Source organism: Oncorhynchus gorbuscha, linkage group LG14, assembly GCF_021184085.1.
Source record: "Oncorhynchus gorbuscha isolate QuinsamMale2020 ecotype Even-year linkage group LG14, OgorEven_v1.0, whole genome shotgun sequence".
Classification (NCBI taxonomy): Eukaryota; Metazoa; Chordata; class Actinopteri; order Salmoniformes; family Salmonidae; genus Oncorhynchus; species Oncorhynchus gorbuscha.
In genome coordinates, this window is record NC_060186.1 from 12,799,805 (window position 1) to 12,826,483 (window position 26,679).

At 44.1% G+C, this 26,679-nt stretch overlaps 1 protein-coding gene across 4 annotated transcripts in view; it reads right to left on the reverse strand.

Annotated features, from left to right (window-relative positions):
• Positions 1-2,124: 2,124 nt before the first annotated feature.
• LOC123994457 (synaptotagmin-1-like) overlaps positions 2,125-26,679 on the reverse strand; it is a 215,048-nt gene continuing 190,493 nt past the window's right edge. For 3 of the 4 annotated variants that reach the window (XM_046297065.1, XM_046297066.1, XM_046297067.1), the window contains 5 exons: positions 19,439-19,611; positions 16,114-16,239; positions 9,361-9,528; positions 6,500-6,667; positions 2,125-2,331 (listed from right to left, as the gene is read on the reverse strand). In XM_046297065.1, the coding sequence (XP_046153021.1) occupies positions 2,140-2,331; positions 6,500-6,667; positions 9,361-9,528; positions 16,114-16,239; positions 19,439-19,611 (827 nt within the window). In that variant the 3' untranslated portion in view covers positions 2,125-2,139. The remainder of the gene's footprint in view (positions 2,332-6,499; positions 6,668-9,360; positions 9,529-16,113; positions 16,240-19,438; positions 19,612-26,679) is intronic. The other variant, XM_046297068.1, reaches the window with a different exon arrangement.

Sequence of the window (26,679 nt, forward strand, 5' to 3'; positions counted from 1 at the left end):
GGGAATTATGCTTGTTTGGTATTTGTTTATTTGGTTAGTCAAACCCAGAGGCGGAGAGAGAGAGAGATGCCAGAGTATTGGCTCCTTTCAAAAGAAATGACAACACTCTCTTTCAAAACTTGAACAAAACAATCCAAGCACAAAGCTATTCTTCAATTCAATTTTCCGGTTACATTTAAAAAATGTAAAATTGCTGTCATTGTGTTCAGCTTCACTACCTTATTCATTGTTCGGTTGACATCAAAAACATGGGCGTCGAAATAAGCTGTGTGAACAAGACGCCTGTTATCCAGCCTACTGTTTGGGACTTCAATGGGGAACATGAAAGTCAAACAATATCTCCTATAATTCTCATTCCAGTCAAAACCAGGCAAGAGTGTTATGTACTGATGGCCTGCTAGGCTGTGAGGCACGGGGAGGGAGAATGGACTAGAAGCATGGTAACTGCAGCCTGGAGAGGGTTATGGTGAGGAGGAAGGACAGGGAGGAAGAGGAGGATAGGGGATTAAAAATGGTCCAAGGAATTGATAGGAGCGAGCCAGGGTGAAGGGACGGGTGGAGTGGACCCAGCTGTGGAAGGGGGGATTTTGGGGCTGGGGGGGGGGGCTCTTTGTGGGGGTGGAGTGATGAATGGTTCAGATGGGCTCTTATTTCTAGCTCCTGAATGTGCCATATCGACAGGACCATGCAGGAAAAACACATAGCTGGCTCTGCTTGCTAGAAGGGGCCCGCGCCAACATAGCCCCTCTTCCCAGAAGAAAGAACAGAGATTTAGAAAATTAGATTTCTTTGCTCATCTCTGAGCAGAGCATCAACAAAAACCTTCTCCTGTCCACTTTCTCCTGTCCACCTTTCCGTGTAGAACAGCATTGGAGGTGTGATGCTCCCGAGGGGAGCATCATGGGAGAGTGTCTGGTATCCACCATGGTGTTTTCTGGCTCTCAGGGAGAGTGCTTCCCCCTGCTCACTGATGAATGGGAAGCTGCTCAACACTAGATGGATTACTCAGTACACACACTCTCTGGAGTGCACACACATGTGTGCCATGTGTGTGTGTGTGTGTGTGTGTGTGTGTGTGTGTGTGTGTGTGTGTGTGTGTGTGTGTGTGTGTGTGTGTGTGTGTGTGTGTGTGTGTGTGTGTGTGTGTGTGTGTGTGTGTGTGTGTGTGTGTGTGTGTGTGTGTGTGTGTGTGTGTGTGTGTGTGTGTGTGCATGCGTGGTCACTATCGTAAATGGAACATTCTGTTACCATGGCGTCAGGATTGCTTTTCAGAGTTGGTCAATTCATTAGAAATGTGTTCTGTCTATGAGCCTCTACAGGCGCATTAGTGATCCATGGCCGCAATGGCCAGGTGACTTTCCAAAGCGTTACTTCAGTGTAGATCCTATGGGATCTCCTGCCAACATAAAGCAGGGTGTTCATTAGTGCCCACTGCAAATCATTACTGTCCATGTGTATTTTCTCCCACGCAACAGCAGGTCTGCACAGTGGAGCCCAGTAACCACCACCCACACCCCTGATCCCTGGAGTACCTGGGTCTAACCACATGTTCTGTTGGCATCACATTGGCATCACATTGGCATTGTTCTGGAGGACAAAATGCCATTTCTATTGCTGTCCACATTTTGTAGGTAGATTTTAGATTTACATTAGTTACTTCAGATGCTATCTGTTATCTCCTGCCGATACAATGGTGGGCAATGATTGGTAGGGGACTGTTGTTGTTTGAGAGAAATAGCTGCAGGAAAATAGGAGACACTGAAGTGATTGCTGCCGAATATGCGTTTTCTCAGACAAAAGATGAGCCTGTCGTGTGGAAAGCCAGCGGGGAGTGAAAGTGCAGCACAATCAGAGCTCAAAGTCTCCAACAGACACCAATTTCCCCAAATCCAACCTGACAAAACACTGGGCCCCACAATGACTCACAAGCCTTCAGCAAAACTCCTAGAACAGCACAGAGAGGGGAGAGGGCAAAACAATGGTTTCTAATACATACTGTAACACCCTGAGAGCGTTCATTACCAGAGAGAGAGAGTGGCTTTGACTGAGGGTTTCAAAATGACAGCCCCTCATCTTGAATGGACATGACACAGGTGAGAGCAGGTCTGGAGGTAAAATGCCTCTTAGGCCTCCTGGCTGTCAATCATCTTGCCTGGCCATCCTTGTTGTGTTCCTCGGGCATCTGTTGTGGCCCTCAGCTCTGCTCTGCTCACCTGACAAGCCTCCCACGTCCATCTTCTTCAGGTTCTTAGCCTCCAGGATGACCACGGTCAGCTTGCCGGCGGTGGGCACGTATCGCAGGGAGAAGCAGATATCACCCAGCTTCTCTTGCTGTGAGAGGAGATAGGGAGAGAGAGAGAGAGAGAGAGAGAGAGAGAGAGAGAGAGAGAGAGAGAGAGAGAGAGAGAGAGAGAGAGGGAGAGGGAGAGGGAGAGGGAGAGGGAGAGGGAGAGGGAGAGGGAGAGGGAGAGAGGGAGAGGGAGAGGGAGAGGGAGGGAGGGAGAGGGAGAGGGAGAGAGGAGAGAGAGAGAGAGAGAGAGGGAGAGAGAGAGAGAGAGAGAGAGAGAGAGAGAGAGAGAGAGAGAGAGAGAGAGAGAGAGAGAGAGAGAGAGAGAGAGAGAGAGAGAGAGAGAGAGAGAGGGAGAGAGAGAGAGAGAGAGAGAGAGAGAGAGAGAGAGAGAGAGAGAGAGAGAGAGCGAGAGAGAGAGAGGAGTCATGACCATAGCTAGGAATAGGGATGAAGTTGTCTGCTGAAGTGACACATGGTTTGGGAGTGTAGTCTAAAAGCTTAAACGCTTTCACATGGATTCTATTTTCCCATTTTGGTTTTCTCTGATCTTTGTAGGGCGCGGGCTGAATTTGGCCCTTGGGTGAATTAATTTGGCCCCCCAAGTTTTCTGAGCAATTTTGGTTTGGGGGGGGGGGCATAAAATAATGTAACAAAAGACCAGGAATTCAGCTCCAAGAGATTTTAAGTGAGTAAATCTGTCCCCAACTATTCCCACACATAGAGATACATATGCTATCATATCCCAATGTAATAAAGGTTTGAAATTCTTATGTTTTAGTCAAATATCATAACTGTTTGTGCTTCTTGTGGTCAATTTGACAAATTATTTGTAATTCTGTTCCGAGAGACAGAACGTCATCAATCGTTCCCTTGTGTCATACACATCAACATCGAAATAAACAATCGTCGTCACAGAGCGAACAGACTCAAAATGGGATTTATATTTCTGGAATTACACATATTAACAAGTAGAACAGACTGATGCTCAATAAGTGTCCCAGGTCCAACTTGAATTACACATGATTGGAAACAGCCACTATGAATAGACCTCATAAATCAAGGGCCAAGGAGGCCTGAACATTGATTTTAGTTTTATATCCCAGAGGTCTTTCATCAAATTACAACCAAGATCGATTCCCTAATACTAAATATATGTGATGAGAATATAATACGGTTGCCAGATGTGAGTTGTATATATATAACATAAACACACACTCCTCCCAGAGAGACGTGGGCAGAGAGACTGAGAGTTTAAAAAACCCTAGATATAAATCATGCTTGTCTGAAGCCATCATGGTCTAATATATCCCAGAAATATCTGGGAAAGGCCAGCGCTGCCTTTGGTGCTGCTAGACCCTCTCCTGCCGAGAGAGCGTCATGTTTGACCCGCCAGGTTGAGGAGGATGTAAACACTGTTACACAGCCGTTGTTCCCTCAGTCAATACCGGCGTGTTATTTCAAAGCACGTTCGCAGGTAAATCCAATTGTCACCTCGTCACTTTTCTTCTCGACAACAGACGCCGTTGTAAGGAACCTTTGTTTCTGGAATACACGGCGGAAACAAACGAATTATGAAACCCCCTGATATGTTGGTCATGTGTCGCTTAAAAAAGATTGGATTCCTTCTGAATTCATCTGGAATCCATCTGTTATTCTGGCAGTGTTTTGACTTCAATTTCAAATGATGTGAACACTAATGCCGCCTTGTCTTTTCCACAGATTGTATATGTAGTGGATAATCAACAAGGGGCTATGCCTTCTGTGGAAAATAATGAACGACGTGGAACTCACCTTTTACGGAGTTGTATTCTTTTCCAGAGAACAGATGATTATCAGCGTTGATGATCCCTTTTATGCCACATTTGCCGCTACAAATGTGTTCATTTGCAGGTAGAAATGTGTTCAACATCCACTGTTTACTAGATAGCAAGTTTACTAGATAGTTACAGTAGTTTCCTTTATAGCCAAACAAACAGACTTGCTAGTTTAGTCCTAGCTTGCTATTATGAAAATCAAATTAAAACAATGCCAATAATGTTTTCAATTCAACTTTTGCTTTCAAAAGCAGCTCAAACATAGAACATGTAAGAATGAACTATAGCCATTGAATTCTACAGTGCTGATATAACGTGCATTATAGGGAAATAATCCATGCTCTAGAATGCCCTTCAAGCCAATCAGAAACGAGTATTCAACAATACCATGGTATAATTAAGTAGTAAGGTGTGGAAAGTGTGTACGGTGTGGAAAATGGCCAATATACCACAGCCATGGGCTGTTTTTAGGATTTTACTGTTCTAATTCTGTGTGCAACCAGTATAGCAATCAGCATTCAAGGCTCGATTCACACAGTTTAGAATTAAGCAATAAGGAACCTCGGGGGTTTTGTCGTATAAGGCCAATATTCCATGGCTAAGGGCTGTATCCAGGCACTTCGCGTTGCTTCGTGCATACGAACAGCCCTTATCCGTGGTATATTGGCCATATACCACACCTCCTCTGGCCTTATTGCTTAAATGATGCCCCAGAGGAAATATTTGGGTCAACATGTCTCTCACTCTCTATGGATGCATATATTTGCATAGATATGGGTAATGTGTCCATACATTTTTCTGAGTGGATATTGGGATTATTCTGAAGGACAAACTTTGCCCTTGGTCTAGTGTGGTCGTGCCAAATGTAGAAGCATGGGGAGAAATAAGAGTTGGCTATAGCGCACAAACAGATCTGGGACCAGACTAGTGGTTGGGCTGTTCAGAGCATCTCTTTAGCTAGCCGCTAGGACCTCATTGGGTGTCATTTGCAGCCACTGAGGCACGGCTGATGTGTGAAACATTCCTTCCTGTCACTGTTACAGACATTCAATGAGGACAGGAACTTCTTCTTGACCCTACCGTCTCTTACACACCCACATAAGTTGCTTGGTGTGTCACATTATCCTCGAAGTCTTCGCATAATGATCCCATTTCAACATTTGTATAATCATATAGTGTTTAAGATGGTGCTCAAGATGGTGAAAGTGGCCATTTCAAATCAAATCAAAATGTTTCAAGGTCCTTCAGCGAAAGCCCACTGAAGTGAGCGACTACCTGTCATGTTTTGTCATATATTGTCATGTCTTGTCCTTGTGCTTCCCCTTCTGTTCGTTTCCCCCTGCTGGTCTTATTAGGTTCTTTCCCTCTTTCTATCCCTCTCTCTCCCCCTCCCTCTCTCTCTCTCTCTCTCTCTCTATCGTTCCATTCCTGCTCCCAGCTGTTCCTCATTCTCCTAACTACCTCATTTACTCTTTTCACACCTGTCCCCTATTTTGCCCTCTGATTAGAGCCCCTATTTCTCCCTCTGTTTTCCGCTTCTGTCTTTGTCGGATCCTTGTATGATGTTCGCTGTTCTGTGTCCTTGTTACGCCCTGTCGTGTTTTACCTTCTTCAGATACTGCGTGTGAGCAGGTGTCAGTGTCAGCTACGGCCGGTGCCTTCCCGAAACAACCTGCAGTCTGTGGTCGAGTCTCCAGTCATTCCTCTCTACTGGCGAGTGGATTTCAGTTTTCCTGTTTTGCTTTCACCTAGATAATATCCAGGATCATCACTTTTGTCTAAAACTGGAATAAAGACTCTGTTTTCGTTAAGTCGCTTTTGGGTCCTCATTCACCTGCATAACACTACCACTTTAAGGGCGTTAAGACAGTGTCTCAAGCCTCGCGTGAAGTGATCAGGTGTAGCTTGTCTGGTTCTGGAACAACGCTGCCGATTGAGATGTCCTTCCACTCTCTGGCACCACAGGTGTGAAAATGAACCTTTACATGAACCAAGCGTGCTGCTAAAAACAAGGTTCCCCTAGCAACCCACGCTTAAATGCTGCACGCCATAACATTTACCTTGAAATTTGTATCTCCATCTCTCTTTTATTAATAGAATGAGAAGCATGGAGGGATGATTAAGTGACATTTTTCAAGAGAGATGGAATACCCTGGACTACTGTATGGCAATGAGCTCACTCTTCAACATTTTTAACATAGTCATACGATTGTCGTGTGATAAAATGTGTCATTTAAAATGTCTGATCGTGGATTTTCTAGAAATGAACTGTTACCTTGGTGACAACACTCCATGCAGACTGTCGTAACTTTGGGGAAGAAAATATTAGGAGTTTCTGATGTGTAAACTTGGAGTTATTACCTTATATATGTTGTATATATATTATATTATTTACCTCCTCCTTCTCGGCGCTCACAAGATCCCGCCACTCCTCGGTCACGTGACTAAAGTCAATCTTGTTCATGGGCAGCTTCACGTCTCCGATGGCGTCGTGCTTGGAGAAGCGGTCAAAGTCGTACACCGTCATCATCAGCGTCTTGCCTCCCAGCTCGACGTAGGGCACCTGGGGAGAACCATATAACCACTAGAAGAGTCTGTCCGACCATGAAACCTCTCTAAGTGTCTTCTGGTGGAACTTACTTATCTCAAACTAAGGATGAAATTGAAGTAGTGTATTGTTGACACCTGTAGTAGCATAGTGGTGATAGTGGTGCTTTACAAAATGTCCGCCAGATTGGCACGCTGCATCAAAGCTACTCCCAGGCATTGGTATTACTTGTCAAGGAATAGAGAGGAGTTGTCGTGAGTTGGGGAAGTTCTGGTTCTAGAGCATTACAAATCAATCAACCCCACTCCTTCTCCCTCCTCCTCCTCTCCTTCCTTCTCTAGTCCTGTGTGTGACGGACAGGCGGCAGGCAGTCTTATCTGCCAGAGATCCGGGGCGAAGGAAGGGGTGCTGGTGGAGGGGATGTGAAGAGGAGATGAGGGTGGGGTCTAGGATTTGATTCTTGATTGCCTCCAATTGAGCTGTTTTCCAGACAAAGCTCATTACAACACGGTGACAAACTGCCTGATTGGCTAGAAAAGACTTCTGAAGTTTGTCCTTGACACTATCACCACCATGACCAAAGAACACTCCTAGCTCCTTCATTTCTATAATGGAGACACTTGTGATTACAAGTAGGCGCCGGTGGGATAAATAAAGCTTCACAGATCTACCATGTTTTCTGAATAAATATGCTACTGGTATTTAACCAATCTGGCAACCACATATGCTACTGGTATTTAACCAATCTGGCAACCACATATGCTACGTATTTATCGCTGCAGACAAACACCTGTGCTCTTTGTACTGCTGGATGAATACCACAACTCCTCCTCCACAGATGAGATACTGTAGCTACAATCACATTTTCGAAAACTGAGAAAGTTTTGCTCAAATTTAGGCCAAATCAAAACAAGAAAGAGAGAGAATAAGGAGAGATGTAAGTTTGCATCTGCCTGTTTGAATCCTGATCATACAGAGGCTGTATGGACCAGGAGGCAGTCTATCAGCAGGTTGTTACTGGGCCAGCTGTGTGGACCAGGAGGCTGTCTATCAGCAGGTTGTTACTGGGCCAGCTGTGTGGACCAGGAGGCTGTCTATCAGCAGGTTGTTACTGGGCCAGCTGTGTGGACCAGGAGGCTGTCTGTCAGCAGGTTGTTACTGGGCCAGCTGTGTGGACCAGGAGGCTGTCTGTCAGCAGGTTGTTACTGGGCCAGCTGTGTGGACCAGGAGGCAGTCTGTCAGCAGGTTGTTACTGGGCCAGCTGTGTGGACCAGGAGGCAGTCTGTCAGCAGGTTGTTACTGGGCCAGCTGTGTGGACCAGGAGGCTGTCTGTCAGCAGGTTGTTACTGGGCCAGCTGTATGGACCAGGAGGCAGTCTATCAGCAGGTTGTTACTGGGCCAGCTGTGTGGACCAGGAGGCTGTCTGTCAGCAGGTTGTTACTGGGCCAGCTGTGTGGACCAGGAGGCTGTCTGTCAGCAGGTTGTTACTGGGCCAGCTGTGTGGACCAGGAGGCAGTCTGTCAGCAGGTTGTTACTGGGCCAGCTGTGTGGACCAGGAGGCTGTCTGTCAGCAGGTTGTTACTGGGCCAGCTGTGTGGACCAGGAGGCTGTCTGTCAGCAGGTTGTTACTGGGCCAGCTGTGTGGACCAGGAGGCTAGGCTGTCTGTCAGCAGGTTGTTACTGGGCCAGCTGTGTGGACCAGGAGGCTGTCTGTCAGCAGCTTGTTACTGGGCCAGCTGTATGGACCAAGAGGCAGTCTGTCAGGAGCTTGTTACTGGGCCAGCTGTATGGACCAAGAGGCAGTCTGTCAGCAGCTTGTTACTGGGCCAGCTGTGTGGACCAGGAGGCAGACTGTCAGCAGGTTGTTACTGGGCCAGCTGTGTGGACCAGGAGGCTGTCTGTTAGCAGCTTGTTACTGGGCCAGCTGTGTGGACCAGGAGGCTGTCTGTCAGCAGCTTGTTACTGGGCCAGCTGTATGGACCAAGAGGCAGTCTGTTAGCAGCTTGTTACTGGGCCAGCTGTGTGGACCAGGAGGCAGTCTGACAGCAGCTTGTTACTGGGCCAGCTGTGTGGACCAGGAGGCTGTCTGTCAGCAGGTTGTTACTGGGCCAGCTGTGTGGACCAGGAGGCTGTCTGTCAGCAGCTTGTTATTGGGCCACTGGGCCAGCTGTATGGACCAAGAGGCAGTCTGTCAGCAGCTTGTTACTGGGCCAGCTGTGTGGACCAGGAGGCTGTCTGTCAGCAGCTTGTTACTGGGCCAGCTGTATGGACCAGGAGGCAGTCTGTCAGCAGCTTGTTACTGGGCCAGCTGTGTGGACCAGGAGGCTGTCTGTAAGCAGCTTGTTACTGGGCCAGCTGCTCCATGTCTACACACCTTACCTGAGTGAACACACCACAGCATGCAAATGACTTGGTCATAGAACGAACAAACACAACCTGCTTAAACTACTGTGTGGTTTGTGTATTGTGTATTTGTCCTATTCCTTGAGAAATGTCTATTGTTGCTATTATGGACAACAAAGTTTACTACTTCTACTACTACTACTACTACTACTACAACTAATACTACTACAACAATATCAACTACTACTACTACTACTACTACTACTGCTACGACTACTACTACTAATACTACTGCTGCACAAGACAAGGTTTGAGAGTTGCATGGGTGTAGTATTGTCTAGTCTACTTATATCTTGAATAAGTACCTTGAATTGGAACTGCTCGTTGAAGGTGGGGTTTAGGGTCTTCCGGTGGACCTTGGTCTCAAACTTCTTCTTCTTGTCAGGTAGCAGGTAGACCTTGACGTAGGGGTCCGAGGTGCCGCCCATGTCCATGGCTGGTAGGTCCGCTGCTTGAATGATCCCTACTATGAGCTGAGGAGAGGAAGGGTGGAGGGGAGACAACAGAGACTGGTCAGCACTACTACAGTCCTACCCACAGTAATACCATTCTACCCACAGCTATACCAGACTACCCACAGCAATACCAGACTACCCACAGCAATACCAGACTACCCACAGTAATACCATTCTACCCATAGCAATACCAGAGCCTTGATATGACTGTCATCCCACCACCATTCTAACAGAACACCAAGCTTTGGTTCAATTGGAATAAACCCCGGTCTCATCACTGGTGCAAAACGCTAGGATGGAGAGACGCGGCATGTCGTGGGTTTAAAACGATCACCAGCAGAATTTAAGTCAAGAGCCTCTATAGTTTAGATTTAATTATGAGAAAGAGGCCCATCGGTAATCTCCTACAAAGGGATCCATACCTACATCCATACCTTCTCATCTGTAGCTCTTTACATTTTACATCAGCAGGCCATAGGTGATATTAAAAGTAATGCTCCTGTGAAAGCCACGGTGGCTTAAGCCAAAGCAGCATTAAGGCGGCGAGCAGTCGAGGTCAGGACCTGTCAGAGCTTGTAAATAAGAATTTGTTCTTTAACTGACTTGCCTGGTTAAATACATTTTTTTTTAAATGATGGGAGGATGATGATGGGAGTGGAGGATGACTGTGTGATGATACGATACAGAGGCCAAAGCAAATTCTCCACAGACAGCTCACTGTCCACGCACAGCACAAGTACACTGCACAGGAACGCAACATGGCAGGAACATAGATGGATACACACCCCACAATATCACAACACCACCACCATCATGTTATCACGTGGCATGATGGATACATGTACCCATACCCTAGTCCTCCTATCTGCGTGAAACAGCAGGAACCGGGATTCATCAGACTAGGCAATGATTTTCTAATTCTCCGGTGTCCAGTGTTTTCATTCCTTAGCACACTGCAACCGCAGAAGAGACGTCGCTTGTCATACCCCATTAGTGTCAAGGTACGATGAGTTGTGCATTCTTTTATGGGTCTTTAGGCACCAATGTTGTACTTGACTGTCAGTTGACTAACTGTAGCCAGTCTGTTGGGCTGCACAATTCATGTCAGCATCCTTTGTCCTCTTTCATCAATGACCCATTTTTGACCACTGGCCTGCTTTTTGACCACTGACCACTGGTTTGCTGGATGTCCATTGGGTTGTGGACCATTATTGATTTACACGGGAAACTGTTGAGTGTGAAAAACCCAGCAGCGCTGCAATTCTTGACACACTCAAACCAGTGCACCTGGCGCCTACTACTATACACCATTCAAAGGCACTTAAATATTTTGTCTTGCCAATTCACCCTCAGAATGGCACACATACACAATCAATGTCACAATAGTCTCAAGGCTTAAAAATCATTCTTTAACCTGTCTCCTCCCCTCCATTTATACTGATTGAGGTGAATTTAGCTGGTAACATCAATAAGGGATCATATCTTTCAGCTGGATACACCTGGTCAGTCTATTTCATGGAAAGAGCAGGTGTTCCTAATATGTTGTACACTCAGTGTAGTTTGAACATAAAGCTAAAGCAACCAAAAGGGAACGACTAAGATACTGTACATGTACTGTATGTTCTTCAAAATGTATAACATATATTTTGTTCTCTAACCCATCTACACACAATACCCCATAATGGCAAAGTGAAGACATGTTTTTAGAAAAGTTGAGTGAATACATGCTAGAATCACCTTTGGCAGTGTTTACAGCTGTGAGTCACTCTAAGTACATCTCTAAGAGCTTGCACACCTGGATTGTAAAAATCTTCAAGCTCTGTCAAGTTAGTTGTTGATCATTGCGAGACGGCCATTTTCAAGTCTTGCCATAGATTTTCAAGACAATTTAAGTCAAAACTGTAACTGGACCACTCAGAAACAATCAATCAATAACTATTACAAAACTCAAATCAGATATTCTGCTGTGAAACCACCTCTATTGTTTAGTACAACATGCACAGGACAAATGTCCACAGTCAAGAGTTAAACAGACAGATTCAGACTAGCTGAATATTTCATCATATTTGAATATTCTCAGAGGGACCAGTTGAGTAAAGTGTACAAAAGGGCCAACAGCTACACTGAAGTGGATTATTAAAACGTACTATTAAACTGGATAATTAAAGGGGACTTACTAAACTGGATTATTAAAGGGGATTTACTAAACTGGATTATTAAAACGTACTATTAAACTGGATTATTAATGGGGACTACTAAACTGGATTATTAAAACGTACTATTAAACTGGATTATTAAAGGGGATTTACTAAACTGGATTATTAAAACGTACTATTAAACTGGATTATTAATGGGGACTACTAAACTGGATTATTAAAACGTACTATTAAACTGGATTATTAAAGGGGACTACTAAACTGGATTATTAAAACATACTATTAAACTGGATTATTAAAGGGGACTACTAAACTGGATTATTAAAACGTACTATTAAACTGGATTATTAATGGGTACAACTAAACTGGACAGTGGTATAAAGTACTTCAGTAAAATTACTTTAAAGTACTACTTAAGTAGTTTTTTTTAGGTAACTGTACATTACTTTAATATTTATATTTTTGACAACTTTTACTCTACTACATTCCTAAAGAATAATAATAATCTACTTTTTACTCCATAGATTTTCCCTGACACCCAAAGTAGTCATTACATTTTGAATGCTTAACAGGACAGGAAAATGGTCCAATTCACACACTTATCAAGAGAACATCCCTGGTCAACCCTACTGCCTCTGATCTGGCAGACTCACTAAACACAAATGCTTCATTTGTAAATTATGTCTGAGTGTTGGAGTGTGCCTTTGATTATCTGTAAATTAAAAGAAACAAGAAATTGTGCCGTTTAGATTGCCTAATAGAAGTAATTTAAAATGATTTATCCTTTTACTTTTGACACTTAAGTATGTGTTTGCAATTACATTTACTTTTGATACTTAAGTATATTTAAAACCAAATACTTTTGGACTTTTACTCAAGTATGTCACGAATATTACCGAAGGTGACTCCCCTTCTTGTACGGGTGGCGCTCGGCGGTCGTCGTCGCCGGTCTACTAGCTATCACCGAGCCGTTGTTCTGTGTTCCTTAGGTTTTGTCTGATTGGTAGCACCTGTTTCTCGTTTGGTTGTTAGGATAGGGATATATATAGTTTGTTCAGCCCGCTTCTGTTTCGTGCGGGCTTGTTCGTCTGTTCTTTGTTTGAGTGTATTTTGTTTGTATTTTGGGTTTCACGCCGTCCGTTTATATTTCTGTTAATTTGTTTTCCTACTTTTGTTCATGTTATTTATCCGGGACATTAAAGCGTGTTTTTTCCCACATCTTTTGCTCTCTGCTCCTGACTCCACACCTCCTTACTCATCTGCCGTGACAAAGTAGTATTTTAAGTTGTATGACAATTGGGTACTTTTTCCACCACTGAAACTTGATTATTTAAGGGTACTACTAAACTGATTTATTAAAAGGTACTAATAAACTGGTTTATTAAAAGGTACTAATAAACTGGTTTATTAAAAGGTACTAATAAAATGGTTTATTAAAAGGTACTAATAAAATGGTTTATTAAAAGGTACTAATAAACTGGTTTATTAAAAGGTACTAATAAAATGGTTTATTAAAAGGTACTAATACAATGGTTCATTAAAAGGTACTAATAAAATGGTTTATTAAAAGGTACTAATAAAATGATTTATTAAAAGGTACTAATACAATGGTTCATTAAAAGGTACTAATAAAATGGTTTATTAAAAGGTACTAATAAAATGGTTTATTAAAAGGTACTAATACAATGGTTCATTAAAAGGTACTAATAAAATGGTTTATTAAAAGGTACTAATAAACTGGTTTATTAAAAGGTACTAATAAAATGGTTTATTAAAAGGTACTAATAAAATGATTTATTAAAAGGTACTAATAAAATGGTTTATTAAAAGGTACTAATAAAATGATTTATTAAAAGGTACTAATAAAATGGTTTATTAAAAGGTACTAATAAAATGATTTATTAAAAGGTACTAATGAAATGGTTTATTAAAAGGTACTAATAAAATGGTTTATTAAAAGGTACTAATAAAATGGTTTATTAAAAGGTACTAATAAACTGGTTTATTAAAAGGTACTAATAAAATGGTTTATTAAAAGGTACTAATAAACTGGTTTATTAAAAGGTACTAATAAAACGGTTTATTAAAAGGTACTAATACAACGGTTTATTAAAAGGTACTAATAAAATGGTTTATTAAAAGGTACTAATAAACTGGTTTATTAAAAGGTACTAATAAAATGGTTTATTAAAAGGTACTAATAAAATGATTTATTAAAAGGTACTAATAAAATGGTTTATTAAAAGGTACTAATAAAATGATTTATTAAAAGGTACTAATAAAATGGTTTATTAAAAGGTACTAATAAAATGATTTATTAAAAGGTACTAATGAAATGGTTTATTAAAAGGTACTAATAAAATGGTTTATTAAAAGGTACTAATAAAATGGTTTATTAAAAGGTACTAATAAAATGGTTTATTAAAAGGTACTAATAAAATGATTTATTAAAAGGTACTAATAAAATTATTTATTAAAAGGTACTAATAAAATGATTTAATAAAAGGTACTAATAAAATGATTTATTAAAAGGTACTAATAAAATGATTTATTAAAAGGTACTAATAAAATGATTTATTAAAAGGTACTAATAAAATGATTCATTAAAAGGTACTAATGAAATGATTTATTAAAAGGTACTAATGAAATGGTTTATTAAAAGGTACTAATAAAATGATTTATTAAAAGGATACTATTCCATTCTGTGTTTGTGTTATGATATGATCCTCATGATACGGAACATCTGATCTGGCTTCTTTCACATTCCCCAGGTCTGTAAACCTGTGTGTGTTTAACGGAGGGGCAGTGTCCTGTCACAAAGAAGGTCGTAACCGACGAACGCCGTTACATGAAGCTGCTGGTGGAGCTGCCACTCTCATTAATCCCCCAAACCCCCATTCTAATAGAGGCCTGGGCCAGTAGCCATCACTGGTGCTTAACTAACAGAAACAGGTGGAGACATTTGACCACATAGGTCTTTCTCTTTCCTCCATTCAGAGAGAGGACCTGCTCTACTGAGCTGAGAAGGGCAGATTACCTTTAAACAAAATGAGAGCCCTCCTGTCCCCCCTGCTCCTCCACCCCCTCCTCCTCCCATCCAAAGTCCTCAGCAGAGGACAAGAGAACAACTAGTGGAACAATCACTTGTGCCAGCCACTTTTCCTCAGATTAGGGTATTCTTTTCACTGTGATTGCATCTACTCTGTGGAACTGATCTGAAGACACAGGAGCTGAGTGAGTAGGGGGCTCTGTGGCTCTCTGCTGTAGCTGCTGCTGAACTGAAAGTGGGTCAGACTGACAATAGTCCCTGGTTCCCTGGCTTGTCTCTCAGCCTCAGAGTTGGGTACTGTCAGTGAGCACCGGGCCCAATGCTCCAGGTTTCTGTCACACACACAGTGACAACTGCCATCCATTCATTATGGATCCATTATGGAATTACGGTGCTTATTATTAATGGACCACAGTAATCACAGTCTCACAGAACAGAACAGGCTGGTATTGTTTTACACTGCATGACAGCTCAGTAAACTACTGGGAATGTAGATAGCTATATTAGACGCAATATATAAAATAAGTAATGTGACTAGTATTCAGTTAGTGCATTAGTCTTAAATGGTAATAAAGCTCTTTATCAGAATATATTTGAGTTATATAATGACTATTATGGCCATAACAACTGAGTGCGTGAGGGATTATTGTGATTATTAATCCTCATGATTAGCATCATTACTGTCTGTTACCCGTCACTACATTCGCTAAAGCATTTTCATTTAAGGACAAAAGGAGTGCTTGAGTGTCTTTCAGGGGAAAGTTGTGATGCATGTGGAGAATCTCTAATGTTCCGAACGCGTGGATAATATAATATGGCGGGTCAGCGAACACTTTCACCCAAAGTGACAAAGAAATCCACAGAGAACTGTCAACATACTATCATTCCACCCTCCTCTATGATTTGTCACACCACATCTGGAAGTTGGTCTGCTCCTCAAGTCGCTCTGCTTTTTAAAACCCAGACGGGGGGAAAAATACAGCAGATGTATTCCAGAGGGGACTGTGTTCCCGTCAAGGCCGAAAGAAGGCACTTTTACACAAAAAAAACAGAAATACCGAAAACCCAAGATTAGATTGTTTGCGAGAGGAGGAGCGATTCATTCACAAACCAACCCAACCACCGTGATCCTCTGGTGAGGTGTAGTTGATAAGCTTTGGTTAGCATGCTGCAGTTACAGGCATTCATTATAAACAGTGGTGATACAACAATGAACAGTAGGAGTAGGTTCTGCATTACCTGGGTAGGCAACATTTTCTCAGTGTTTAAAAAAAATGGATTGATGAGTCGATGGACCAACCACAGAGGAAGATGGGGGTGACTATACTTACGAAGGAGAGACCTTTCGGATAACAACGACAACGACAGTGAGACTGGATATCAGAGGCGGACCCTTACCGTATTCTCGGTGAAATTGTAATCCAGGCTGAACTGTAATTTGCCCAGTTTCTCTTCCTCCTTGGGCTCGGGCTCTTTCTCCGTATCGGTCAGGCCTGTCTCAGCGTCATCCTCATCCTTCAAGGCCTGAAGGAGACACCCACCAACAGTCAGTGCCCTCCGTGTGCCGCCTGTGCCAGCCCCTTAGACGGCTGTTGCCCTGCCCCGCCCCGGGCCTGCCAGCGGGTGTGCCAGCGGGCCCGTCTCCTGAAAAAAGCTGCCTCTCTTTCGGGGGATTATAATGGGGGGAGTAAGCACTAAAACACCACAGCTGTTAACACCAGGACATGCTCGGTGATGCGCTAGCCTTGGGCCGGGACCCTTGATGCGGTTCAATCAATCTGTGGGTGTTTTGGTCTGAGGGGGTGAGGGGGAGAGAGATCAAATGATAGAGCCAAAAGATGAGAGTAGTGGGCAGGCAGAGGAGGGATGGAGGGAGGGAGAGGAAGAGAGAGAGACAGAGAGAAAATGAGAGGGAGAGAGAGAGAGAGCGTTTCTGCAAACCACAAATGACAATTCCCTTGATGTTATTTCAAGAAGATCAGTCTGTGGTGCAAAACAAATCAACAAGGAAATGTCAAGAGATGGCGCGAGTGAAGAAGAAGAAGAAGAGGAAGAAGATGAAGAGTGAGTTTTCCTTTGCTAGCCTGGTTCTGGGGGGATGCTGGTAGTGATGGGGGAGAGGCGGGTTCGAGGCAGGGGGGCAGTCAGTTTGTTATTATAGCATGCGATTAAAGAGGCAAAAACTAGCTCTCAAGTACATTCAGTGTCAAAGTTGCCTTCCAAAAGGTCAGACATTGTCAGACTGTCATTGTTGCATGCAGGGCATTCTCAGTAAACAGAACAGTACTCTGGTTGTGACCCCCACATTCTCAGTTGACTTATCATTCACCCATCAGGAGACACAATGGCATTGTCAGAACCCTCAGCTGCATGTGTTACCCCCACGCCGATGGAAGCTATAAGCATCATGCCAGCAGTAGGTAGGTAGGTGTTGATAAGAGATGTTGTCATGGTTGTCATGGTGATGGTCAGGTTGCTGGTGGGAAAGCATCAAGGCTGAACAACATTGATTTGTTTGGAATTTGTACGGCCCATCTGAGTCCCCTCCTGGTGCAAGCAAACCTATAGTCAATTTTTCCCTAAGCAAAATTATAAAAAATGTAATTGTTTGTTTGTTATTGCTTGCACACAGAGAGGAGAGGAGTATAGCAGAATAGACAGCCATGTTCAACACCCACAATGTGTGTTAGGTATTTTACTGGGTTAAGTCAAAGTCAAGTCAATCTGCCTGTTGACTTCAGGTGAATGTATGTTCAGGTGAATGCTTCAGGTGAACGTAGAGCTACTGTATGTCTAAACCTTACTACCGGTTTCAAAAGCAGTAACCTAGCATCTTTACCAGTCTACTTTAGCTCATAGGCACATCTTCGTTTTGAAATGCAAAGCAAAGATTGAAAAGGCCCCAGATGAAGAATCAGTGTGGTTCAACCTTGTTAAAGCGCGCCCAGGCCTTCTTTCATACATATATATGTGCATGTGCAAGACTGCGCACATATATAGAGCAGATATACATGTACTGTATGCATAGTTACATATATTTGGTTCTACAGGAGTAAGTTGTTGTCAAGAGGCTATCAAAACATCAGAGCAGCAGGCTTAAGGAGGATCCAACAACAATTGGGAACCTACCGCCAGTGCCAATCCCGCACAGTCATCAGACACAACACAGATAAGGAGGACATAGAAGGAAGAAACACACATTAAAACAACCACACACAGGAGTTAACACAAGAGTCTGGGCACACCAGGAGAAATGACCGCTCGGGAGCCCATGGCCCCGCCTCTAGAATATCTAACCAATAGGTGTGTTGCATAAGTAACCAATAGGGGTGTTGTATTGGCAGTGTGCAGCCTAATTGCTTGACGTGTAGTCGTAGCAGCTCCTAAATCAGCACAGGAAAAGTTGTGTATCTAAATATTATTAATTCTAGATTGAAGTCATTGTATTTCTATGGGTACAAGTTTGAAATAAATCAGTGTTATTATAAAGCTTACCAACTGTCACTAGGAACAATTACACAAGGCAGAGGCCTCTACAAATCAAAGAATTGTAAGCATTTCAACAAAAGCTCTTTGGGATGATGAAACCTGTGGAGCTCACTCCTTATCAGACTATGTAACAGCTCTGCATCTCTGGCCTGTGTGGCTATTCAATTCCCTACCCCTACATCATCTCACAGGGCATTGTCCTCTACCCCAATTCAATGTCCCTGAATGATGATGTGAGCGGTGTTGGCGTGGACAGACTGCAAATTAAACAAACTTTGTCGGGGGGGGGGGGGGGGGGATTGAGAGCCTTCGTTAATGCAATTAGCATTCTAACTGGGGTTAAAGAGCTGTGTGTTCCCTATTCTCTCTGTGTGCGTTGGAGAGGGAGGGCGGAATTAATTCACTCCCCTCGCTGGTAATTAGCTAATGTCATTTCTCTGGGTTGATACCACTGGCAATACAGCATATCGTACTCAGCGTTCATTGTTCTTAACACATTAAAATACTGAGAGGAACAGAAAGAGAGATTGAATTCTCTCTCTGAGGCGATTATAAACGACAGACTTCCTTAACAGTCCTGCAATTAGAGTGGATGGGGAGGAGTCATCGCAGACGCAACAATGTCAACACAAGTCGTGTGTTATGTGTGTCCACTGGTCTTCTTGGGGGAGAGTTTGGCCTAAACCAGGTGCGGGTCAAACTACGGCACGCGGGCCCATTCAATTATTTTGGGTTATAACAAAATACTACAGGCCGCACTTGAACTTTTAAAACTAGATACAAAGTATCTAAAAAAATCTGTGCGGCCCCCCGTTGAATTTTGGCCCTTGAGCCAAAACGACTGCCTACCCCTGGCCTAAACTATATCTATGTCTGATAAATTGTATAGTGAAATCGCTTTGTTATGTGAAGATTATTATTCTGACATATACTGTATATGCATTTATTTATAGGTTTCAATCATCAATGTACAGGTGCCTGGTAAGTGTAATACAAGTCTGTGACGTCATTTCTGGCTACAGTCAGTCACAGATAAAATGAAAGAGACACAATGTATAAAAATGTATATAACAATTTTTTTTTTTTTACCTTGAAGTAAAAGGTAAGTTATATACAGTATATATGATGCAGTAGAAAATACAAAAAAAACTTGCCAATATCAAATACTACTGTTGACTAACAAACTATTAACTCTAATCAATAACGTTCAATGGCAGTTGTACAAAGTCTTTACCTCGGTTTTCGCACCGTCGTTCACGTCCATCATGTTGATGGCATTCTTGCCCTTGTCTTTGCCCTTCTTCTTGTTCTTCTTCTTGAATATACACTTCTTGCAGATGCAGAAGCAGCAGGAGAGGACCAGGACCACGGCCACGAAGGCGATGGAGACGATGGCCCAATTTGGCACTGGAGAGGGACACACAGAGAGATTGAAGGTTAGACGAGATGATGTCAAAGACGGGGGCCATATCTGGATGAAGAAAACCGCACCATTGATCTCACTCTTCTTTTCTCAAACAACCAAAAGTGCCTCGTCCAGGATATGGCACCATTGTCTGTTTCAAACTAGGCCCGAGCTGACCAGAAATGCCTCTTCACCATCTCCCTGCATCTGACGAATGACTCTGATGGCGGGACGTTGAGACTACTTGTTGAAGAGAGCGGCTGCAGCAGCAGCTGGAGTGAATGAGGACATAGAGAAAGACATAAGGATGTGGAATGGCAGGTCACCTAGCGGTTAAGAGCGTTGGGCCAGTAACCGAAAGGTTGCTGGCGAATCCAGAGCCGACTAGATGAAAAATCTGCTGACGTGCCCTTGACCAAGGCACTTAACCTTAATTGCTCCTGAAAGTCACTCTGGATAAGAGTTTCTGCTAAATGACTCAAATGTAAAGGTAATGTGCAGACGGGAGACTTTTATCGACAGTGGTGGGTGGCAGCGTCCCCGATCTGCAGTCGAGACATGGACTCCTAACGATTGCCCTCGAAGAGAGACGTTTTAAGCGTCCCGATGGCATCCTCGGCCAATTTAGTGGAAATAACAGAGGTTGGTATTTTCCACTTGCCATTTAAACAAAACATTTCTCTCTGACAACTGATACTTTCACACCAATCACGGGCACACGGGTCAGGGTGTAGAGGTAATTTGCAGGGCCTGTTGGAGAGCGAGTTACCAACTGTAGCGTGACCGTGTCGAGTCAGTGATCGCATGACCACTCATCATGTTGATGGGTTTTGACACTTCTTTCTCAAAGAGAGTTCCTATTCACACGTTTGTCTCAGATTCATCTCATACTAGCCAGTTTCTGAGAACTTTCTTTGAGAGTTTTTGTTATGTTGCCAGTCAATTTCTTAGCATTGCTCGTGGATGTGACCTACTCTGCAAAGGATACTAAAACAGCCATGGACTGTTATGTTACTTTAATTGAGAATGTAATGACATGTTTTTTTTTCTCCCCACTGTAGGCCCTATTTTATATAAGGCTGAATGGACTAAACAGTCCAGCTGAAAGGTCCAGTCAGGGCTGTCACAGGCAGACAGGGAGCCACTCAGCTCCACAGCACAGTGATCACTCTAACAGCCTGCTGACAAACAGAGACGCCCATCTAAACAACAGGAGTCAGGCAGTTCTCCCCGACAGAACACACACACACACACACACACACACACACACACACACACACACACACACACACACACACACACACACACACACACACACACACACACACACACACACACACACACACACACACACACACACACACACACACACACACACACACACACACACACACGGCACAAAAGTGGGATAATTACAGCTTCTGCTCACCAACATCAAACACCCTGCAACCCACACCTCCTTTCAACAGAGAGGGCCACCAACAGGCCCATCAGCAACAGAGAGGGCCACCAACAGACCCATCAGCAACAGAGAGGGCCACCAACAGACCCATCAGCAACAGAGAGGTCCACCAACAGACCCATCAGCAACAGAGAGGGCCACCAACAGACCCATCAGCAACATAGAGGGCCACCAACAGACCCATCAGCAACAGAGAGGTCCACCAACAGACCCATCAGCAACAGAGAGGGCCACCAACAGGCCCATCAGCAAACAAACTATGTTTTTGTCAATATTTACCAAACACAAGATGGAGACCGTGTGGTAGATTCAGGCTGGTTTCATTTACTTTATCACTGAAGGATCTGATAATTGGAACAGTTTTCCCACCTGAGTAAATTCCACCACGCTATACTGAAAAACAATATAAACACAACATATAAGTGTTGGTCCAATGCTTCATGAGCTGAAATAAAAGATCCCAGAAATGTTCCATAAGCACAAAAAGCGTATTTGTTTACATCCCTGTTAGTGAGCATTCTACTTTGCCAAGATAATCCTTCCACTTGACAGATGTGGCATATCAAGAAGCCGAATGAACAGCATGATCATTACACAGGTGCACATTGTGCTGAGGACAATAAAAGGCCACTGTAAAATGTGCAGTTTTGTCAAACAAGTTTTGAGGGAGCGTGAAATTGGCATGCTGACAGCAGGAATGTCCACCACAGCTGTTGCCAGAGAATTGAATGTTCATTTCTCTACCATAAGCCGCCTCCAACGTCATTTTCGAGAATTTGGCAGTACGTCCAACCGGCCTCACAACTGCAGACCACGTGGAACCATGCCAGCACAGGACCTCCACATCTGGCGTCTTCACCTGGGGATCATCTGAGACCAGCCATCCGGACAGCTGATGAAACTGAGAATTGTCTGTAATAAAGCTTTTTTGTGTGGAAAAACTCATTCTAATTGGCTGGGTCTAGCTCTCCAGTGGGTGGGCCTGGCTCCCAAGTGGGTGGGCCTATGCCCTCTCAAGCCCACCCATGGCTGCTCCCCAACCCAGTCGTTTAATCCATAGATTAAGGCCAAATGTATTTATTTCAACTGACTGATTTCCTTATATGAACTGCAACTTAGTAAAATGGTTGAAATTGTTGCATATTGCGTTTATATTTTTGTTCAGTATAATTACAGAATAATTATGACCATAGAAAAGATTACATAGTACATTTCCTCTCTGTACACTCCTCAGAAACCTGTTGTGGTACTACTAACTCTATTCGTATGGAACAATGGGAGGCAATTGGCTTCATTGTAAATCTAACGTTTGTCACCTTTCAGTGCAACTTTGAAGACTCTATATCTGCGGGCCAGTAGAAAGAACCATCACAGGAGAAATATATGACGATCTATTCTCCCTGGGGCTTTGGCTCGCCAGCGCTTCACTGAATTTCCCTCACCTCCTCGCCGTCAGAGAGGAGGGAGGGGGAGAGAACAAAATCAATGCGCTGTTGACAAAATCGATAAGCACTCTCCTTTTAGGAAAAACATTGAGTGATGCTCTAAAATATCTTTGGGATCTACAGTCGTGGCCTTGGCACAGTGGTGTGCTAATGGCAGGGACAATCTCCACCGATCCACCCGATTTTGAATTCACCCCCTTGAGCTGTGGTCTCCGAAAAACTGGTTTTCTGCTGCTCACAAAGTTGTTGAAGAAAAACATTTGAAAAATACAAAATATTGTTTTGAAACTTGTTTGTTATAATTGTTTTAGTGGTAAAAATATGTCACTTTGCATTAGTTTGGTAATTATCGATACCTTTATATAATTGTCGTGTCTTTGGCTATGCCAGATTAAGTGATATGTCATGCTATTCTATAAAATAATTTATCCGTAGTTAATATTACATGATTGAGCTAATCGTGTAAATGTAATTAACTAGAGAGTCGGGGCACCACAAAATAATATTTATAGAGCTGTTATCTTCCCGAATAAACTTTTAAAGACCTAGTAATATTGTACATCAATAGCAGTCAATATTAATAGTCATCTTAATTCAGTCTCATCTGAAAGTTGTAAATTCTTGGTTATCTGCACGAACCCTGGCTAACAAGTTGAATCAGCAATACAAAATTGCGTTTAATTATTTATTTACTAAATACCTAACTAATCACACAGAATTACACATACACATAATTAAATCATAACTTGATTACAAATTACTTCATAAAGTAAAACGTCCCTAGCGGGCAGAACAGATATGACAGCTTGTTACACAAAAGAAAAGGGCTGGGTTTGAGTGAAAGAGCGGGAAGAATGAGGAACAAAGGGCGAAGCTGTGCTATCGTAAATATAGTATCTTATGCATTCTAAATTACTGCCCATTTCGAAAAGGAAAATGCAATAACTGTTTACTCTGAGCTGCGCTTCGGTAGGTTGGTGGTAGATGGAAGGCCGTCTTGTCCAACCGAGTCCTTTGTCCATTGAAGAATGTCTCTGCTGGTAAATTGGATACGTTGCAGTAATGTCATTGTGTGGTAGATGGGATACTCTGTCTGTTCCTTCCTAATCTGCGTTTGCAGCTGCTGTTGGTGAGGAGTATGCGGCAACGCAGGCGTTTGGAGGAGTGTGTCACCAGTCCGGTGCAATCTGTGCCGGTCCCACGCATCAGGCCTCCAGTGCGCCTCCACAGTCCAGTACGTCCTGTGCCTGCTCCTCGCACTCGCCCAGATGTACGTCTCCACAGCCCAGTACGTCCAATGCTAGCTCGTCGCACTTGCCGTGCGAGGTGTGTCATTGAACCGGTACCATTGATGCAGGCTATACGCACCAGGTCTCCGGTGCGCCTTCACAGCCCAGTACGTCCTGTTCCTTCTCCCCGCACTCGCCCTGAAGTGCGTGTCACCAGTCCAGTGCCACCTGTACCGGGCCCTACGCATCATGCCTCCAGTGTGCCTCCCCAATCCGGTAGGTCCTGTGCCTCGCCCTCCCGCTTTCCCTGAGGTGCGTACCACCAGTGCCGGCCCCACGCAACGATGGTTCCCAGTTCAGAGCTTCCGGCGACGGTTCCTAGTCCGGAGCTTCCGGCGACGGTTCCCAGTCCGGAGCCTCCGGCGACGGATCCCAGTCCGGAGCTTCCGGCGACGGTTCCCAGTCCGGAGCTTCCGGCGACGGTTCCCAGTCCGGAGCTTCCGGTTCCCAGTCCGGAGCTTCCGGCGACGGTTCCCATTCCGGAGCTTCCGGCGACGGTTCCCAGTCCTGAGCATCTGGCGACGGTCCCCAGTCCGGAACCTGCTGAGACGGTCCACAGTACGGAACCTCCAACGATGGTCAGCGGTCCGGAACCTCCTGAGACGGTCCACGGTCCGGAACCTCCAGCGACGGTCAACGGTCCGGAACCTTCAGCGAGGGTCAACGTTCCGGAGCTTCCAGACATGGTGTCCAGTCCAGCTCCATGGCAGGAGCTCTCCTCTGCGCCGATGCCTAGTCCAAGCACCGTGTCCGGTCCAGCTCCAGGGCAGGAGACTTCCTCTGTGCTGATGTACATTCCAAACACGGCATCCAGTCCAGCTCCATGGCAGGAGCCCTCCTCTGCACCGATGTCCAGGCCAGGGCCGGTGTCCAGTCCCGTTCCATGGCAGGAGCCTTCCTCTGCATCTGGGTCTGGTCCGGGTACAGTGTTCAGCCTGGGTCCATGGCTGGATCCGCAGGATGAGCGGGTTCTTCAGCCCGCACCAGAGCCACCACCAGGGATGGTGGATCCGCGAGCTGAGTGGGTTTACCGTCCCTCACCGGAGCCGCCCCCGATGCGGGCGGATCCGCAGGATGAGAGAGTTCTTCTTCCTGCACCAGAGCCGCCACCGACACTAGAACCCCCCCCCAACCCTCCCTTTTGGTTTCAGGTTTTGCGGCTGGAGTCCGAACCTTTGAGAGGGGGGGGGGGGTACTGTCACATCCTGACCATAGAGAGTCCATATTTTCTATGGTGGAGTAGGTCAGGGCGTGACTGGGAGGGTTAAGTCTAGTTAATTTTTTCTATGTGGGTGTTCTAGTTTTCATGTTTCTATGTTGGTGACTTGTATGATTCCCAATTAGAGACAGCTGGTAATCATTGTCTCTAATTGGGGATCATATTGATGTAGTGTTTGTTCCCACCTGTGTTTGTGGGATATTGTGTTTGAGTTAGTGCACGTAGCACCTCTGTAGTCACGGTTCGTTGTTAGTTTATTGTTTATTTGTCTTTGTTAAGTTTCACTTTATCATAAAAATGATGTAGAACTCAACTTCCGCTGCGCCGTGGTCCATTTCTACAAACGATCGCGAAAATAACAGTGAAATTTGGCATTATTTTGACGAGGCAGACTGCACTGCAATTGGATTCCGTTGTGCATCATGAAATATAATATGTTTAAATGGTACTGCCACCTTCTGTGGTTATTTACAATGTGTTGTCATCAGTGGTACAACTGTTATAATGCACAGCCCATTGCTGTAAAATCCAATCTACTTTATTGGGCATGTGTCTAATACTGAAAGACACTTTTGTGTTGCTTAATTAAAATAAACTGAGTCCCCGAAAGCAATAAAAGCATTCCCTAATTAACTACATGGTGCGTCTATTCTCTCTTGAGACCGCGGCGCCAGCGGGTGCACTGCACTTCAACTTTAAGCGGTAGTTAACTCTCGTTTCGCCACACACAACGGTGAACGGAAAATGATGCAGGCGCTGGATGATGGAATGCGTGTTTGGTGTTCACAGCTCCGGAGTAGAGGCGCAAATCACATTTATGCAGCCTTAGTCAAAAACCATCCAGTCAGCGGCAGCCAATGTGCCTCGACGCCACACAATGAGACGGCTTTCAGCTGTGAATATCAACGTCCTCCGGATGCCTTCAAGGACACAGCAGGGCCTTTTGGCTCATTCGCTCCGAACCAGGAGGCTCCAGCTGCATTTGTCTTGCGCTCCGAGTCGCCCGCTTTCTTATCAAACCTTTATTTTTTTCTCTTCCAGACAGAATTGATCTGATAACCGGCTGGAATGGGGACCATTGAAATATGACAGATGAGTTATCAGACAGGTTTTTTTTTAACAAAACCTTGCAGACTGCCAAAGGCTATGGAACTCTTGACACATGGAACAATGCAAACAGGATGAGGGACTTTTGGTTCTAACACATCTTTTCAGACATAGTCTCTGTGGATGAAGAAGAAAAGGTTACAGTAACTGAAAGGTAATCCTCTCACAAAGTCCGCCATTTTACCCAAACTTCATCTGCAAGAGACTCTTGGCTCTATTGAACAGCTTATTTTAAAGGAATCTGTCATGACTTGAATTAAATAGCAGAAAACAAATAATTCAGTCAACATTCATTCTGGGTTATAGACTATGGGGATGTTGCCTATATGAATGGAGCTGCCACTGTATGTAAGCCTTTGGATGCAGTTTATCACAGTGCACTAGTGTTTATTACAGACAATTCGTTCAGTACACATCACTGCATTCTGTAGCTTCATTGTTTATAACTTCATTGTTACTTAATTGTTACTAACTTCTAGACGTACGAGATACCAGACCTTAGGGATGGCTAACTGGAGATCCCTACAATCTCCACTGAGTTACAGGTA